Source organism: Ammospiza caudacuta, chromosome 4 (genome assembly GCF_027887145.1).
Source record: "Ammospiza caudacuta isolate bAmmCau1 chromosome 4, bAmmCau1.pri, whole genome shotgun sequence".
In the NCBI taxonomy this organism is placed as follows: Eukaryota; Metazoa; Chordata; class Aves; order Passeriformes; family Passerellidae; genus Ammospiza; species Ammospiza caudacuta.
The window spans coordinates 35662983-35679896 of record NC_080596.1 but is presented as its reverse complement, the minus strand read 5'-3'; the positions used below and the strand labels follow the sequence as shown (position 1 = coordinate 35679896).

The 16914-nt window shown below is 42.9% G+C and overlaps 1 protein-coding gene across 1 annotated transcript in view; it reads left to right on the top strand.

Annotated features, from left to right (window-relative positions):
* The window catches only part of ARSJ (arylsulfatase family member J), a 33934-nt gene extending 22372 nt beyond the window's left edge, over positions 1–11562 (top strand). Inside the window, exon 2 of the mRNA XM_058803749.1 lies at positions 9020–11562. Coding sequence (XP_058659732.1) covers positions 9020–10421 — 1402 coding nt within the window. The 3' untranslated portion in view covers positions 10422–11562. The remainder of the gene's footprint in view (positions 1–9019) is intronic.
* Positions 11563–16914: the final 5352 nt, after the last annotated feature.

The window sequence follows — 16914 nt, the reverse complement described above, 5'->3', positions numbered from 1 at the left end:
CATAAAAAAAAAAAGGAGTTTGGTGCATTAATTCATAGACTCATTTTGATACTTTGATGACTCTGAGAAAAAATTTACCTAGAAGTTTATTCAATTGAAATTGATTGAATTACACCTTAATTTAAATAGGTACATATTGATTAAGGGGGGCAGAGTCTGTTCTCTATCCTGTTATAGAATCTTGGAGACAGTTCAGCTTGAGACATCTCACAGAGCAGGATCATAGAAATATTATAAATACTAAAGAGAGCTTGTGGCTGTTACCCCTTGATCATCATACTCTCACAATAATAATTTTTTTCCAATGTTATATTACTGTCTGTAAGACTTATCCGAGGATTCAAATGGAACTTAATGGCCTATGGTACATTCATGCTCACTAAAGCAGTGGAACTATGATGTTCTGCAATGTCACACTCAGAAATGGTGTGTTTATGTAGTTGTTCACTGGTTAATAAAAAATTACAGCTGTCACAAAGCTCAGATGTTGTGAAGATGTCAAAAAACACTTGAGATGTCTCTGGAGCACCACATAGTCCTATTTTTCTTTTCCATGTCATAATGTTCTTTAATTATTAGGCAATTACCTCTCTCAAATGATACCATATAAGCCTGTGATGTGGTAGTTGTTAACCTGTATTATACATCTTGTCTTTTTGCCCTCAGTCATCCTTGCTGTCAATTCAAGGTCATTTTATAGCATTTAGGTTGATAAAGGCTCTAAGTGCTGGATGTGTGAATAATAGCTAAGGACAGATTTAATTCAGAAATGGTACTAAATGCTCAAAATGAGTACTTTAATTAGAGAGTAATATAAGACAATAACTGGCTGCTACCTTAAAGGCTGCCATCAAATATGTCATTTTTATAAGAGATGTCTTCTTATGAAAGGCAGCCATATAATGAATATCTTTCATGTCCCTTAGGTGCAGTCATTGAATAAATTCTTCCTACATAAAGATGAACCAGCTTTCCTAAACTGTCACAGAAATAGGTGGAAAATATTTCACACATGTGCGTGGCAGGTCATGTAAAAAATCCTGTGTTATTTGCAATTAAAGTATTCTTTTAGACAGAACATGAGACACCTTGACGTTTGGCCTGTCTGTAGCAGTGACTGTTCTGGGATATTAGGAGGCCCTGGGGTGCTGTTCTCCCCAGCTCAGCAGAGAGCAGGGGCTGCAATGGAGACACCTCTCTTTCACAAACTGGGACATGCTGTGTCCCTGTCCCAGCATGCTGGTCCCATTCCAGCCTCACTCTGGGAGTACCCAAGGGGGAGATTCTTCTGCACAGTTTTTAGACACCGTTTATCTCCTTTTCTTCTGGTTTTTCTCCTGCAAAAATGACCAAAGCAGGATGACAAATCCATCTCTAACTAATGGCAGAGTCATTTTAGGTTCCTTTCCCCTGTTCCATGGTGATTAGGTGTCATATCCGCTGGCATCTGCTGTTGCTGAGCCCGGAATTGGGTGGTGAGGTCTGGATTTGCGGTTGGCATGCAGAGCATTTGGTGATATTGTTTTCTTTCCATGTCACTCCCGTGCAGACATGGAACCGCAACACCGATTATGCAATCACACATTTCCCCTTTTCCTAAATGAATTCCAGTGATAAAGCTGGAAACGTTGCGCTATTTCCACAGCTGCAGCAAACTGGGAGCAAAGAAAACAATAGCTGCATGAAGACATGTGCATTCCAGCTGCTGCCAACTCTCACATTCTCCCTTCTCCTTGCTCTCCTCCTGTAAGAGCCTGAATGAGGGATGTGGGACTCCAGGGGCTCTCCAAAATGCAGTTTATTCCATCCAAGGTGTTCCAGCAGCCCAGGGTTGTGGGTGACAGAGCTGTGCCCACAGCTGCCAGCTCCAGCTGCAGGGAGCCCTGAGACCTTTTGGTTTTGGTTACAGTGCATTATAGACTTTTCTTTGCTGAGCATCTTAATGCAGTAGAACCAATCTATACCTTAACTATTATCTATAGCCTGTCATAATTACTGTAATTACCATATTCATGTTACTATTGTCCAATCACCAAAAGTTAGTACATTACAGTTCAAGCTAGAAGTTGTTTTTCAGTTTTCTGGCAGTGGAAAATTCTGAGACCATTTTTCTACTTGCAACTTTGCTGACTTGTTTGCCTGTGCTCTCTTTCTGCTTGGTAAAAACATCTTGTTTGAGGTGGGTTTATCCTTTGCTCTAAGCCATAAAAACCCCTTCTGACTAACACATCCTTTGCCTCCAAGGCTGGCTCAGCAATTCTTTTCTTCTATATCAAAACTTGCTTCATCTCTATTCCTTCATCAGACTCTACATTTAAAAATCTTTCTGCTGAGCACACATATCTGTGGGACTTTCTTGTCACACTTTCATCCTTCCCAACATCCTCCCATTGGAGCAGATAAATGGCCTCAGTGACAGGAAAGGTTGGTAGCAGATAAGCTGCCAGTTAAATAATGTTTGGTAGAAAATTTGTAATTAGTGTATGAAAATACTAATTGCAACTTGATTTGGAGCTTCAAGCTTCTGGAACCAGGGAGAGAAGCCCTGAGGAAATGCAAATGAGAGTTTCTGTTCTTTTCCCTCCCAGCTTGGTCCCATAGCAAGATATTTTTCCTTTAAAGCTCACAACTCTGGAGACAACAGTTGCTTTCCTGCTGTTCACTGAGCACTGCCTCACTCCTGGGCTGCCAGTTGTATCTGCAGGAGTTGGGAAGATAAAAGAGAGAGGATCTGGTGCATATCCTGGAGATGTAAAACTGTTGGAATAGAGAGCTATGGAGAACAGCTTTTTGTGGCATGGTTCCCCAGTTTTCAAGCATTTCTAGGTGCCAGGTGATAAAAATCTTTCTCGCAGTATAAACAATATCAGGGTGTAAGGACATTGTTTAAATGGCCAGATGCCAGGGCTGGTGTGGGACCAGAATTTCAACATGATTCTGAGGTTGAGTTCATGCATCAAAATCCAAATGGCATTTGGCAAAGTAAGGATGTCTCAGCTCCTCTAAGTCCTTGGAGAAAGGTCATGGGAGCAACACTGATAACATTATTAGTCTGCAAGGAAATTGCTACTTAATTTTTCTTTTCCTGAATTTGATGGAAGATCCTTAACTGATTTAAAAACAACAATGAAAAACTTGAAAGTAGGGCAAGATACAGAATCTTCCAAATTACATATATGCAATAGCATTGCCAGAGTGATAAAACAGTAAATAATGTGAGTTAGACTTTTAATGTAAACACTTCATTTAGAAGTAGATGCTTTTTTCAGTCTGATTTATAAGCACATGAAAATTCTAGGAATACAGCTGAGGATTAAATAAATGTGTGTATGTCTGAGTGAAGACTTCAGGTTTGATTTGTGTGGGCTGACACAGTGAAAGTCTGTGAAGGTTTGGAGTTTGTATTTAGTTTTTAATGTTGCATTCTCTGGTGCATTTCCACTCATAACCCACCTTCCCCCAAAATCCCAAAGTCATGAGCCAGAAGATAAAGGTGGTTAAATGATAGATAATGAATGATATATTCAATATAGAAAATTGTATTTTTCTGCTATTTTTGAAAGCTGAAATGTACACTAATGTAGTGTGGGCTCGGAGCTCCTTGGGATAGGCACTGAGCAGACTATGTAGCATGAAAATTTTGATGCTGACATTTAGAAGTGTATCCCATGGGATTACACACAGTTGCCATAGACTGTAAACACTGAAGAAATGAGATAGATGGGATTTAGCTTAACCTGCTCTTGTCCAGAACAGATGCCAAACCTGCTGCCCTAAGGAGTGCCAAGGTGCCACCACTGCTTGGACTCTCCTGGCAGCTTGGCACTTGGAAGTCTGCAAAGTCAACCCTTGTCATCAGTCTCTAAGTTAGGGAAAGAATGGAAATAAGAAGGACAGGAACATTTAGAAAACATTTTGCTTCTCAGCAAATTGACATAATAGCAATGAGACAGAAGCACTGTGGCTACGCGCTCGGGCTTTGTTGTCTTCAGTCTGAGGGGACCAGGACTTGCTGATGGCTTGGCAGCAATTCATGTCAGGCTGTGGTGGCTTTATTTACATCTCATTGTAAATAAAGCTCAGCTCTGCCCTCTGCCCCAGGGTCTCCTGGATCAACTCACCCCTTTTCCAGCTTTATTCTGATTTAGTTTTAAAAACCTCAGCATATGCAGCATGAAACATTTCATTTTTATGGCGAATATTTCTGCTGCAGAGTCCTTTTGTGTGATTCTTTCATGCTGCTCCATACCCAACATGCCCATGGTCAGGATCCCCTGCCCTGCTCTTCACCAGCCTGGGTGGAAGAGCTGCTGAACTGCTCCTGCTTTCCTCACAAGCACCTTACAGAGCTGAAAACAACTTTGAGATGATTCAGAGTGAACATCCCTGCCCAAAGTAACAACTTTGTCAAACATGTAGGGCTTGTGGGCTCCATGCTAAAGCCTCAGTCTACTCTAAAAATGTCTTTGTTGTATCTGGTTTCTCTCACTGGTGATGGTGTCCTGCCTCTGATGATTTGCTGGTGACAAATGGAATCTTGGGGTTTTTTCCTCCCAATAACTTGGATGTCTGAAGACTGAGAGCCCCCAAAATCACATATTTCCTTATTTTTTTACTCACCTGGAATTCCTCTGTTTTAGCTGTTGTGTTATACAAATAGTTTCAGGTAAGATGTCAAAGACTGTTCTTTAGTAACCCCTAAATCGATGTTCTTGACTGGTATCTGCTTGTTGTATCTCATTATTTTTAACAGGGAAAGTCACAATCATCAATAGTGATCTCTTTAATTTATGTAGCATGCAGATCTCTGTGCTGTCACTCTCTATGCAACTCCTGGCAAACATGGGGTTTTTATTTAAAGTATCCTTTTCTGAATCCTAGGCTAGAGTTTATTATTTTTAAAATTGAGGTTTTTTTCAACATATCCTGAGCTATGCAAGCATAATAAAAATACATTTTCCACATGTACTAACTAGACCTCTGCTAGCAAAAGTTCCTGAAATTAGAAACTTCCAACTGAGCTTCTTTGTTAATCTACAGTGAGCCTTAAAAGAATCTCAGTTTGAAGACAATTAATGCAGTATTTGAAAATTGTGAGAGCTTGAAATCAATAGTGTTGTACATGCACATTACAAAATCAGAAACATCCCATCTTCTTCCTCAGCATGCTGCAGAGCCCACCCTGAAGTTAAGAGGGAAAACACTCAATAGAAAACTCCTCAGGGAAAGGTTTGTTCAGGAAAGTTGGCTTGGACCACATGTGTGTGAGGCTGTGCAGGGGATGTGGGGTGTGCCAGGAGAATCCCTTCTCCTCCACAGCCCCCAGCCCTGCTCTCTGCCGTGGGGAACAGCAGTGAAATGTGCAGAGATTCTGTCACTGCTGAGGAGAGCTGGAAACTAATGCAGCACTGCTGAGGGCATCAGAAGGGGGAAATGAAACCTCTCTCCCAATGTTAGCACATTCCTCAAGCTCAGGTCTCACTGACTTGGTACTTTGCATCTGTAACACTCCAGCACTTGAGTGTGCACTTCACCTTCAGCAGCTTCATGAGCTCTGCACCTTGGGACTGGAGGCGGGAGTGCTGTGAAGCCACTGCCTGAGCTTTGTGTCTAAATTAAAACAGGAGGGGAACTCGTGTTGGAAAGGGGTGTCATGAGCTCACACTCAGGAGGGACGATTTGCTTATTTATTTATTTTAAGAACCCTCTGAAATATTTCTCTTAGCATCCAAGAAGCAAAGGGCAATGAAGTCATTGGGATGCTCCCAGAGGGAGGCCATTGCTTTAAAGTTTCCCCTGCAAACAAGAAAACAGCTCAGTGTGTCAGTGAGCCAGCCCTGAGCATCTGCCTTGGCTGCAACACTTATCACAGTGGGTTTACTATGAACATCTGAACAGCACACCAGGAAAACAAAAACAAGAGTAGAAAATGCACAAAGAGCCATCCCTGTATAGTGAGAATAAATTAATTTTCAATATGCTTCTTATTAGCTGAACACTTCACACAAATTTTACTTAGTTCTTCGTTCTGCACATTGGGAATATCAGGTATTCTAAAGGAGACACCTATGATCCAGAATGTCAGAGGAGCAGGGAGAAGGAAAGCACAGCACATCCATCTAAAGTATTCCCAAGTCTTGAACCCCCACTCTTTATACAGTTAATGGCCTCTCTCAGCAGTTAATGGACTATATGTAAATAATGCCCATGAAGGTCAAAGTCTAAAAAATAGTAAAATTAGATTCTGTGGCCTGTCAGCATTTGCTTAAATTTGACTGGTTACTGGTGCTGAAATTCTAATAATGAATTCCAGACTATTCACAGTCCTAACTTGCTTTTTTCATTTGGGAATAAGTCCAGCCAATTTATTCTAAAAAATAGAAGCCATGAAATCTATAGGATGTATCTTACAGACATTTCATGGCAGTTGGTGAACTCATTACTTTATCTGATAGAAAACACCCTCAAAATCAGCATCTGCTTCCTAATCCCTTTATGTTTTTCCTGGTTCAGTTTTTTTTTGCATCTTGCACAGTCTAGAAAAAGTTTCAAAACAGTTGTTTTGAGACATTTTTCCTATTGCTATTAGTGCCATTTGCTTCCATATCATCACTGGTTTTTTGCTGAGATAACTTTGCTTTTCTATGGATGCCCTGCAAGTCCTTTGAAAATGTGAAATGCTTTCACTGAAAAAAGTAATGTTGGCACATAATGGATCAATTAGAAAGGCATGTGGTGCAGGAAAGTGTACAAATCTTGACCTTTTTTGTCATAGTGCAGTCTTCTGATAATCAGAGGTTGATATTTCTTTGAAGCATTTCTACACTTGAAATATTTCAACTTAAAATGTATTGGTTTGCAGACTTCTTTTTTACACATACGAGTGTAAAAATGTGTCTCTTTGTCTGTGTGCCTATAGGTATATTCCAAAGCACAGCCATGCCAAAAATAGCACACAGACACATCTGGGAAACACACCAGAGTCTCCTGCAAAGAGGCAGCAGCAGGGAATATATGTGCATATAGATGGACGTGTGTTATATGTGCAGTGTTACCAGCATATTGAATAATGGTATTATTCCTTAGGGCACTGCTGAAGCAAGAGGCACTGCTGAATGCCTCTGTGACTGAGGCTAATTCTTGCTGGGTTTTGGTTCAATATTTGTTAGATCAACAGCTTAGGAATTTCATGCTTGGATCTCTAGTTGAAAAGCCCTCGCTGGGGAAACTGCCTGGTGTTTTAGGAATTCTTGATGGGAATGAATGTTGTGTGACTATCATGCTTTCTGTGTAGACATTGGCCTACAAGAGGAAGATTGGTTTGCAGTGTTTTGCAGATTCTGTGGCCTGTTCCCCTCAGGCCCAGCTTCTCAGTTTTCAGAGGAGAAGGGTGGTGGAAGGATCCGGCTGGGTCCCTTCAGAGAAAATCCTGACTTCCAGCAAAATCAGCTTGTTACGGAGGAACTGCCCAGCTGGGACTGGGGGCTGACCTTGTGTTCAAGGAGCCTGTCAGAGTTAAGAAAGCAGAAACTATTGACTAAAATAGCCAAGTGGGGACAAGGACTTTTCCAGTTGGATCAAAAAATGGGAATTTTCTGAAAGGATTTAACAAGGCGGAGGAAAAAGAAGGGGAAGGAAATGAAATGCCTTACGGACATAGTTCCCTGAGGAGTCCCAAATATGGAATGATCTGAAGTATGGAGCACTGCATGGCTTTCCTGGTGTAGTTTACCTGTTTTAAGAAGAGAATGTTGCAGCTGAACCATGGGAAGGATGTGGGACTTGTGTGTGTGTGACATTTCTTTTACAAAAGCAAAGTGCAGATCCCAGAAACCCATCATTTTCAGGGTGTGTTATAGCTCTCTCCTGCAGCATCTCCTGTGCTGTCAGCACCAGCCTGTGAGTTTGGCGACAATTGGGTGGCAGGGCTCCAGGTCCCCAGCCTGGTCCCAGAGACAATGCTGTGGAGAGGGGCCGGGGGGCAGAGCACAGCAGCAGCCCTGCAGCACGCTGGGTCCAGAGCAGCACAACAGCCAGAGCTTCTGCAGGCACTTAGTGAGAACAGAGCTTCTGGGTCCGGGGAAATTAGCTCCGGAATGAAATGGGAGTTACACAACCCATCCACACTGCCAGCCATTAGAGACAGCTATGGCGCCTTTGGAGATCCTGGCCAGGAAGCCCTCATAGGAAAGCAGGCTTCAAGTTATTTATGGACAGGCAGAGCCCAATGGTTTTAATTTTCTAGACAGCTCAGGAGGCCAATCAGATTGGCAACACCAGCAAAATTTGTCAAGAAGCCCCAACTCCTGCTACCACAAATTAATAAGAACCGGTTTTCGGAGAGATGCGCAGTATTGGTGGACCTGGCTGTTCTATGCATGGTTGAGAATTGAACCTCTTCTCACACTCAGGGAGAAGTTGTCTTTGGTCTACTATCTGCTGTTACATTCTCTTTTTTAGTGTCAAACTGGTATAAATATATTTGCCCTTGATTTTTGATACTTACTGCTGCCCGTGCTGGATTCATTTTCTCATCATATGGAAGCCATATGTATTCTTTACACATAGCCTGTAGTGCACTGCAGAATTTATTACCCCATCCTTTAAACATACTGCTCTTACATGCTCAAAGCCCAGCATTTTTATATGCTGTAGATACATTCACTGCTAGCAGATTATGAGGCACTGTAAAAATTGTATTTATCCACATAATTTTCTATAGCCATTGTTAAATGGAGACATGGAGGAAAGAAGGGTGCCTCAAAGTACCTGTGCTCCTGTATATGTAGGTATTTTGAGTAGCTCAGGTCATGGAGGGAAATGTTTCATTCCTCACTGAGGCGAGGACAGATCCGATGGTGTGACTGAGCTGGTTTTTGAAAGCAGCATACACAGGCACTCTGAAATATTTCCAGAAAAGGCTTTGGCATGCATAGGGACATTTTATGTTAGGATTAAGGTGTCCATACACCTGAGCATTTCCTCCACCACCCTGATGCCTGTCTCCTCCCACCTCCAGGTACCAGATCCACACGGGACTGCAGCACTCCATCATCCGGCCGACACAGCCCAACTGCTTACCTCTGGATAATGTCACACTACCTCAGAAGCTCAAGGAGGCCGGGTACTCCACGCACATGGTGGGCAAGTGGCACCTGGGCTTCTACCGCCGGGAGTGCATGCCCACCCAGAGGGGGTTCGACTCCTTCTTCGGCTCGCTCCTGGGCAGCGGTGACTACTACACCCACTTCAAGTGCGACAGCCCCGGGATATGCGGCTATGACCTGTACGAGAACAACAACGCCGCCTGGGACCACGACAATGGCATCTACTCCACGCAGATGTACACGCAGAAAGTGCAGCAGATCCTGGCTTCTCATAACCCTAGGAAACCCATATTCCTCTATATTGCCTACCAAGCTGTCCATTCGCCTCTTCAGGCGCCGGGCAGGTATTTTGAACATTACCGCTCGATAAACAACATCAACAGGCGGCGGTACGCGGCCATGCTGGCCTGCTTGGATGAGGCCATAAATAATGTGACCCTCGCTCTGAGGAAGTATGGCTACTATGAGAACAGCATTATCATTTATTCTTCTGATAACGGCGGGCAGCCGATGGCCGGAGGCAGTAACTGGCCACTCCGAGGAAGCAAAGGCACCTATTGGGAAGGAGGTATCCGTGCCGTAGGGTTTGTGCACAGCCCCCTTCTGAAAAACAAAGGGTCTGTATGCAAGGAGCTGGTACACATCACAGACTGGTTCCCCACGCTGATCACGCTGGCGGAGGGGCAGATCGATGAAGACATCCAGCTGGACGGCTATGATGTGTGGGAGACCATCAGCGAGGGCCGGCGCTCCCCGCGGGTGGACATCCTGCACAACATCGACCCCATCTACACCAAAGCCAAGAATGGCTCCTGGGCCGCTGGCTACGGGATCTGGAACACTGCCATCCAGTCTGCCATCAGAGTGAATCACTGGAAGCTGCTGACGGGAAACCCGGGCTACAGCGACTGGGTGCCTCCGCAGGCCTTCAGCAACGCGGGTCCCAACCGCTGGCACAACGAGCGCGTCTCCTGGTCAGCCGGGAAAACCGTGTGGCTCTTCAACATCACGGCCGACCCCTACGAGCGCGTGGACCTGTCTGCCCGGCACCCCGAGGTGGTGAAGCAGCTGCTGCGGAGGCTCTCACAGTTCAACAAGACCGCGGTGCCCGTCCGCTACCCGCCCAAGGACCCTCGCAGCAACCCCAAGCTCAATGGAGGAGTCTGGGGGCCGTGGTTTAAGGAGGACGAAAAGAAAAAGAAATCAGACAAAAGCAAAGGTGCAAATAAGCAGAAGAAGATGAAGAAGAAGAAGAAAGCCAGTCGAAAAAAGGGGCAGTCATTTCACTGCCGGTCGCGTCTTGCTGGTGGGTAAACTCTAAGCAGGGTCCTTGGCAAGGCCTGAGTCAGCCTGGCCCCACTTCTTGAACTTCTGATGGAATAGACTAGAAATGCCAGTTCTGCACTATGAATGAAAGTTGTCATCTTTTAATTTTGTCTCTGATTTCACCAGCACAAGATACCTTAGCACTCTGGGTGACCATGTGACAGACTTTCTCCTCCACCGGATGAGTGGTCCTCACCCATCACCAGACACATTCCAGATAACAACAGCGATAGAATCTTGTTTCAGGAAACTTAGCTTTGATGGACAAATGATGGTTCCTTGCCTTAATTAGCTGGAATCTTTGGAGAGCATGGAGATGTTAATGGCAGATGTTCTCAAGCTGACAGATGGTTCAGAGGGAGAGAGGAGAAAAAAAGCCCAAGAACCTCTGTGTGTCAGTAAGTGTTAGTCATCAGCCTGTGACATGTTTTGATACAACACAGCAAAACTGAAGCCATCAGGGTAACTTTGTAGAGGTGCTGGGGAGGGGGGGCATGATAGGAGGACAGCTGCTTTAAATTAGATTTTGTCCATCTTAACTAAATCTGAAATATTTTTAACATTTCCTAGATGTGCTGAGCTCCCCCCATTTGCAGTAAACACATGACCAACAAGCACACACCTCGTGTAATTTATTACAGGATAGACAAAAACACATCACCAAAGTGAATGTAATATTTAAACACTTTAAGATAACTATACAACAATATGTAAAATAGATAATTTATTTTACAGCGCAATCCTATTTCTCTTCCATTAAAATTTCCTAGCTGATGCAAGGTACCCCTGTGGGCGCCAGGGTTGTTTGGGTTCTTTTAATGTTGACTTTTTAAAGTTTATTTCCACCCTGTCATTCAGAGTTTATTTAACAGATTCATATCCTCAGAGTACTGTAAACCAAGGAAATACTGTATACACTGCTAGGATGAGGAAGGAGAACAATTCAGGTGTGTTACTGCATTATGTATTTGCCTTCAGTGGTTTTGAATGTAACACAGGGTTTATTTAATTTAGGAGTCCCACGAATATTGTTCATTTCTGTACAGAAGCTAGGCCATCTTGATGTTCGGGGGGGGGAAATTTTAACCTTTTATTTATGTACCTATTAAAATAGTTTATTTTTATGGCATTCATAAAAGCGGTCTGCCTCTTTTTTTGCATCCAAAATAGCAATTCTGGCCTAGTTTGTTTTAAACAAACTCAAGTAAGATGTTTCATTACTATTGTTTTTGGTACAGGGATGTTTTATGACATTTTGCTTCTGAAACAGAATTTCTTCTCCCAATATATATATCATTTGAGACATGATTCAAAGTTTGCCCTTTTCCAAGGTGTCTGCATGGATGATGGATGCACGGACTAGCTGCACATTGGTGGTGATCTGTGGTAATTGATAAAATGCACACACACATATAAGCTTCAAGATGAATTATGTTAAGTAAAATTGATGATTCATTTGTTGAATGGCTATAATTTATTTGGGTAAAATTTCAGATAAGCCTGCTTTTCAGCAGTGTGTTACTTAACTCAAAAATTATATTTATATAAATGGATTATGGCTAAAAAAATTGAGCATTCCTAAAATCAGTGCACACAGAAATCTGAATGAAATACAGCTGTCCAGAACTCCAGCAACCTCTGACCTTTTCAAAAGGCAGCTAACTGCAGGTACATACTGCCAAACCCCAGCAAATGGCCTACTTAAAGATGTAAAGAAGAATAAAGCTGCCATTAACAAAACACAGAAACAAGTCAGGCAGCTCTTAGAGATACTTCTGTAATGAATATACTGGGGAGGACACAGAAATGCACTTGGAGAATTGCATGTAAATAATAATTATAAAAGGATGGTGTGTATCTGCATAAGTGCTTGATATTGTCACTGTTATTTTTCATGCTGTGTGGTCCTTAAGATGACTAATTAATTCCTTAGAAATCTGTCTAGCTTTTCTTCACATCCACACCGTCCAGTGAGTAATCAGGAACTCTGATGTTCTCTAAATTCTCACTTTTTAAAAAGCATGCTGTTGATGTCCTTAAAAGAAATGAGAATAGCATATTGAGATATTATGCTTCAAAATGTGATCTATAAAACTCATATGTGTGAGAAGATTAATTTAATTTTCCAAGGTATTTTTTAAAATACGAAAATTAGATGTATAAGTTAAACTATATACAGAGAGACTACGATACTTTAATTTATTTTGTCATAATAACCGCAAGGCAGTGTGATAGAGTGTTATCCTCATAGAATTAATTATTGCCCTTTTCCCTGAAAGTTTTATGGTGGCTTTGGCTTTCATTGGACCAAAGCAGCAGGGAACATTATTCCCTGACAACATTTTCTTCTATAATTATTTATATCTGTTCTCTCTCAGGCAGAATGGGAGTCCTTGAAAGTAACCAGTGCAAGGCAGAGCAGTGGATCAGTACTCTGTGTTAAATAAATGTGCCATGAGAGTAAGTGTTCGTAGAGTACTCAGTGGGAGTACATTTTCAGTGAATCTGATATTTTAATCTAGTGGAGGGCAAAAGTTGGCTTTAGAGTGGGGTAGGAAATAGCCACAATTGAGCTGCACTCCTGAATGTTTTGCTGAAATGCTCTGTGTCTGCTCTCACGCAACACTTGTTGTTTCATTGCAGCAGCACTGTGGGCTCTGGTTCATGGGGGTGCTGTGTAGCTCTCAAACCCCACTGTCTGCTGAGCTCTCAGTAGCTCCTACACTCTCCCAGCTGGATTTCACAGCTTGTTTGCATCTGCAGATATGTTACATGCCCACTCTGGGGGAAGATTTGATGGGTAAACACTGGAAAAAGTCCTGGAGAAAGGCTGGGTAGGGGACAGACATAAGCTTTCTCCAGACTCTGTGTGGGCACAAGGAAAAGTCAGTCAGGCTGGATATAACTCTGACCTGGTCTCAGACAACCACACCTTCAGGGGGCCAGCCTGTTCTTCAGAAGAATACTGTCTTTTCCAGGTTTTTGCAATTTTATTTTAAAGCTCTTCACAAACAATCTTCTAATAGTAAGATAACTTTAACATCATCAGTGACTTTTAAAGTTTTATTACCAATAATATTGTTATTGTTGTTATTATTATTATTGTGTTGTTGTTACTTAGTTTTACATAAATTTGGAGACAAAACACTCTTGCACAGCTACAGGTAAAGAGGAGTGGAAGGTTGTGCCAGGCAGGAATGGTGAGTAAAGCAGAACTGTCAGTCTTTCCCTGTGGGGAAGATGGGAGGGGATGGCCGTGTGGGTGTGAAGCTCAGCCAGACCTGCAAACTTTGGAGCACGAAGGCACAGTGACATACTCTGCAAATTTTAAACACCCCCCAAAGTAAAGCACTTCACAAACTTGAACTTGGTAAACTTTAACTTAGCCAAACTTTGACTGATCCAGACACAACAGGGCACTTTCCAAGGCATTGCCTGGAATTTTTTAGTTTGGTGTACAATGTATTTTGAGAAGAAGGTAGGAGAAAAAGGAGAAAGAAAAAGGAGAAAGGTATGTAGGCAACACCCCGGGGCCCCGCGAGGCCCTGAGGGCCTCTGGATCCATGGCAGGGGAGCCCCGGGAGCTCGGGGCGTGTCCTGGGCTTTGCTCCGCTCCCCTGTGGCTCCCCGGGCACGGCCGTGCTTTGATGGGCCCTGAGGGGACACACGGACACACGGCGCCATTGGGGTGAGGGAGATGGGCTGACATCTTGGGGCAGAGCAGGGGAAGGTGGAGGTCTGCCATGGTGGGTGAGGGTGTGTGAGGGAAACGGGCTGCAGGTGTGTGTCAGGCTGTGGGGTCAGAGTGCCATTTTGTGTGGGACTGTGAGTAACTCAGCCGTTTTGTGTCAGGCTGTGGGGACACTTCACCATTTTGTGTCAGGCTGTGGGGACACTTCACCATTTTTTGTCAGGCTGTGGGTCACTCACTCCGCCATTTTGTGTCAGGCTGTGGGTCACTGCCTCTGCCATTTTGTATTGGGCTGTGGGGTCACGTCACCATTTTGTGGCAGAGCATGGATTACTCCGCTATTTTATGGCAAGCTGTGCGGGCACTCCACAGTGTTGTGTCAGGCCATGGGGTCACTCCACCATGTTGTGTGAGATAGTCAGTTCCTCCCAGTGGTATTCTTTCGTGCAAATGGGGGTGCTGGATGTCCCAGGTCCTACTCTGAATGGGTGCAGGAAATCTCTGAGGAAAAAAAGAAAGAAAATTACTTGTAATATGTTTGATAGTATTTTGTTTTTTTCAGCTAAGGAGATCTATGAATAAAGGGTTGTTATTTTGATCACTATTGATGTGCACTATACCCAAGTACTGGAAGAAGTACCTGTAGGTTTTCAGGATGTAACACTCCCAGATGAGTGCAGGTTCCTTTTGTCATCTGCAAATGACAATAAGGTGACTACAAAATAACACAAGCTCCACTTCAGCATCTCATTCTCTTCAGAGGAATACTCAGTAATGGACATGACTTCTTTTCTGGGGATCATAAGTCAAGGTCTTGATGAAGTGGGGGATTTGTGTCAAAGGCAAGCCAATGTGAAAATATAAAAATGCTTTCTTTTTCTGTGTTATGCTTCCTGCTTTCATCTCTGCCAAGCAAGCTAATAACAAAAAATATAAATACAGATAACCACATGAAAGAAGGTATAATTAAGTACCTGGATTTGAATTAATGGTACAACAAAAGTATAATCCATGATATGGTTTAAAGTTATTTCAATAATTCTATTTGTTTCAGGTATAACCAGGGCAAGGTTGCTGAAGTTTAGCTTATGACTGAAGTTACAGAACTGATTAACAACTGTTATTGTGAATTTTCATAACAAGAGAACAGGGTCCTGAAATGTCATACTGATGTAGCCTGAAAAATACTCTTTTATAATTCCTTATAAACATCAGTGCCTCAGTAAAAGTCAAGTATTTAATCATCTGAAATCAGTGCAGGCCATGACATTTGTTCCCTAGATTTGCTTCAAAAGATCACTTATGAGCATTACTTGGCAAGGGCCTATTTATTGCTCATTAAATGCAGCTTGCTTCTGCTAGTTGAGCTGGGCCAGCATGCAACAGTGTGCAGGAGAAAGTCAGAACCTTACTCTGAGTGTAGGAATGGTTCTACACCAGCAGTGTGTGGGCACAGTTTGGAAATGGACATCACTAGTGACAACATCTGTAAGGACTTGCCAAAATCCAAAGCTAGGGACTAATTCCTTTTAGATAACCAAGCTGCATTTGTGGTTTTTAAGATGGCTGGAGAAGGAGGGGAAGTGTGGCCCTGTGAGAAGATGAAGAGCACCAAGCTGTGACTGCTGTCAGACTATGAGTGAAGAAATTGCACGTTGCTTAAAAGGAGCATTTTGGGACGGGGAACTGTATGCCATTAAAGAAATGCTTCATATATCATCATCTAATATTCTTCTAAAGAAACACAAGCTTCAAAGCTCAGAATATTGGCAAAACTTGAAGGGCATAACTAGTAATATCTTACCTTTGGGCAACATTCTGAAGTCCTTCTCTCATGGCATACTTTTTTACAGTAATTGGTTCCAGTTTTATTTTGGTTTTCATCAGCAGATTCCATTACATCTTGTCACTCTGGATGGAGGGAATATAATTAGCATTGATAAAAAGCATATTGGGTTGGTGGTGTTTATCTTCACCAAATTGTTTAGGCTCTCAAGTGACCCCTAAGCAATCTCTTGGCAGACCTGAAGAATTGATCTCTTATTACTCTGTGGCTATGGAGAATTTGAAAGAAATCTACAGTGAAGGATTTGAAAAAGTACAGAGGGAGCACATAGCTCTGGCCTTCAGCCCAGGTGACTTCAGCCTCTTTTGTCTTTAAATGTGATTTCTTTGAGGCTTTTACTGCTGCTAGATTTTTTTTCTCTTCTCTTTGCAAGGAAAAGGCTGCATGATTAATTCTGCTTTCAACATTGGATGTGAAAGTCTGCTTAGAAAGCCCCTGCATGGAATGGCAGCAGAGAAGAGCAAGAAGTGTCTGCTTTTTGTGAGGAGGAACACAGTGTGCTGTTTCCCCTGCCACAGCCACTGAGCCCTCACCAGCAGTCATTCAACTCCTTAGCCTGTGAGCCTGCCAAGATCCAGCAGTTATCCCAGGTAATGAGCAAGCTGAGATTAAATGGTTCCTGTCTTTCTCTCCCATTTCTCTCTTACCCTGCAGCCTGACTGAACTTGTGGAGTGCTTATATTGAAATCTGTGGAAAAGTCTCAGCAGGCTGAGATCCCAGTGACATTTTGTTTCTTTCTCGTCCATGCCAGAGGCCAGCATGGACCTGTACTAGAAGACAGTCCTTGAAATCCAGGTGGAGTCGTGTCTTTCCTGTGTTAGCTGCGCTTGTTCCTCAGAGGCACACAGGAAACATTTCCTATAGCAGAGTCCTAAATTCAGCTAAATTCATAAACATCCAATAACCATTCTCACTGTCCTGTCTGCTTACACAGTAGCCTTAT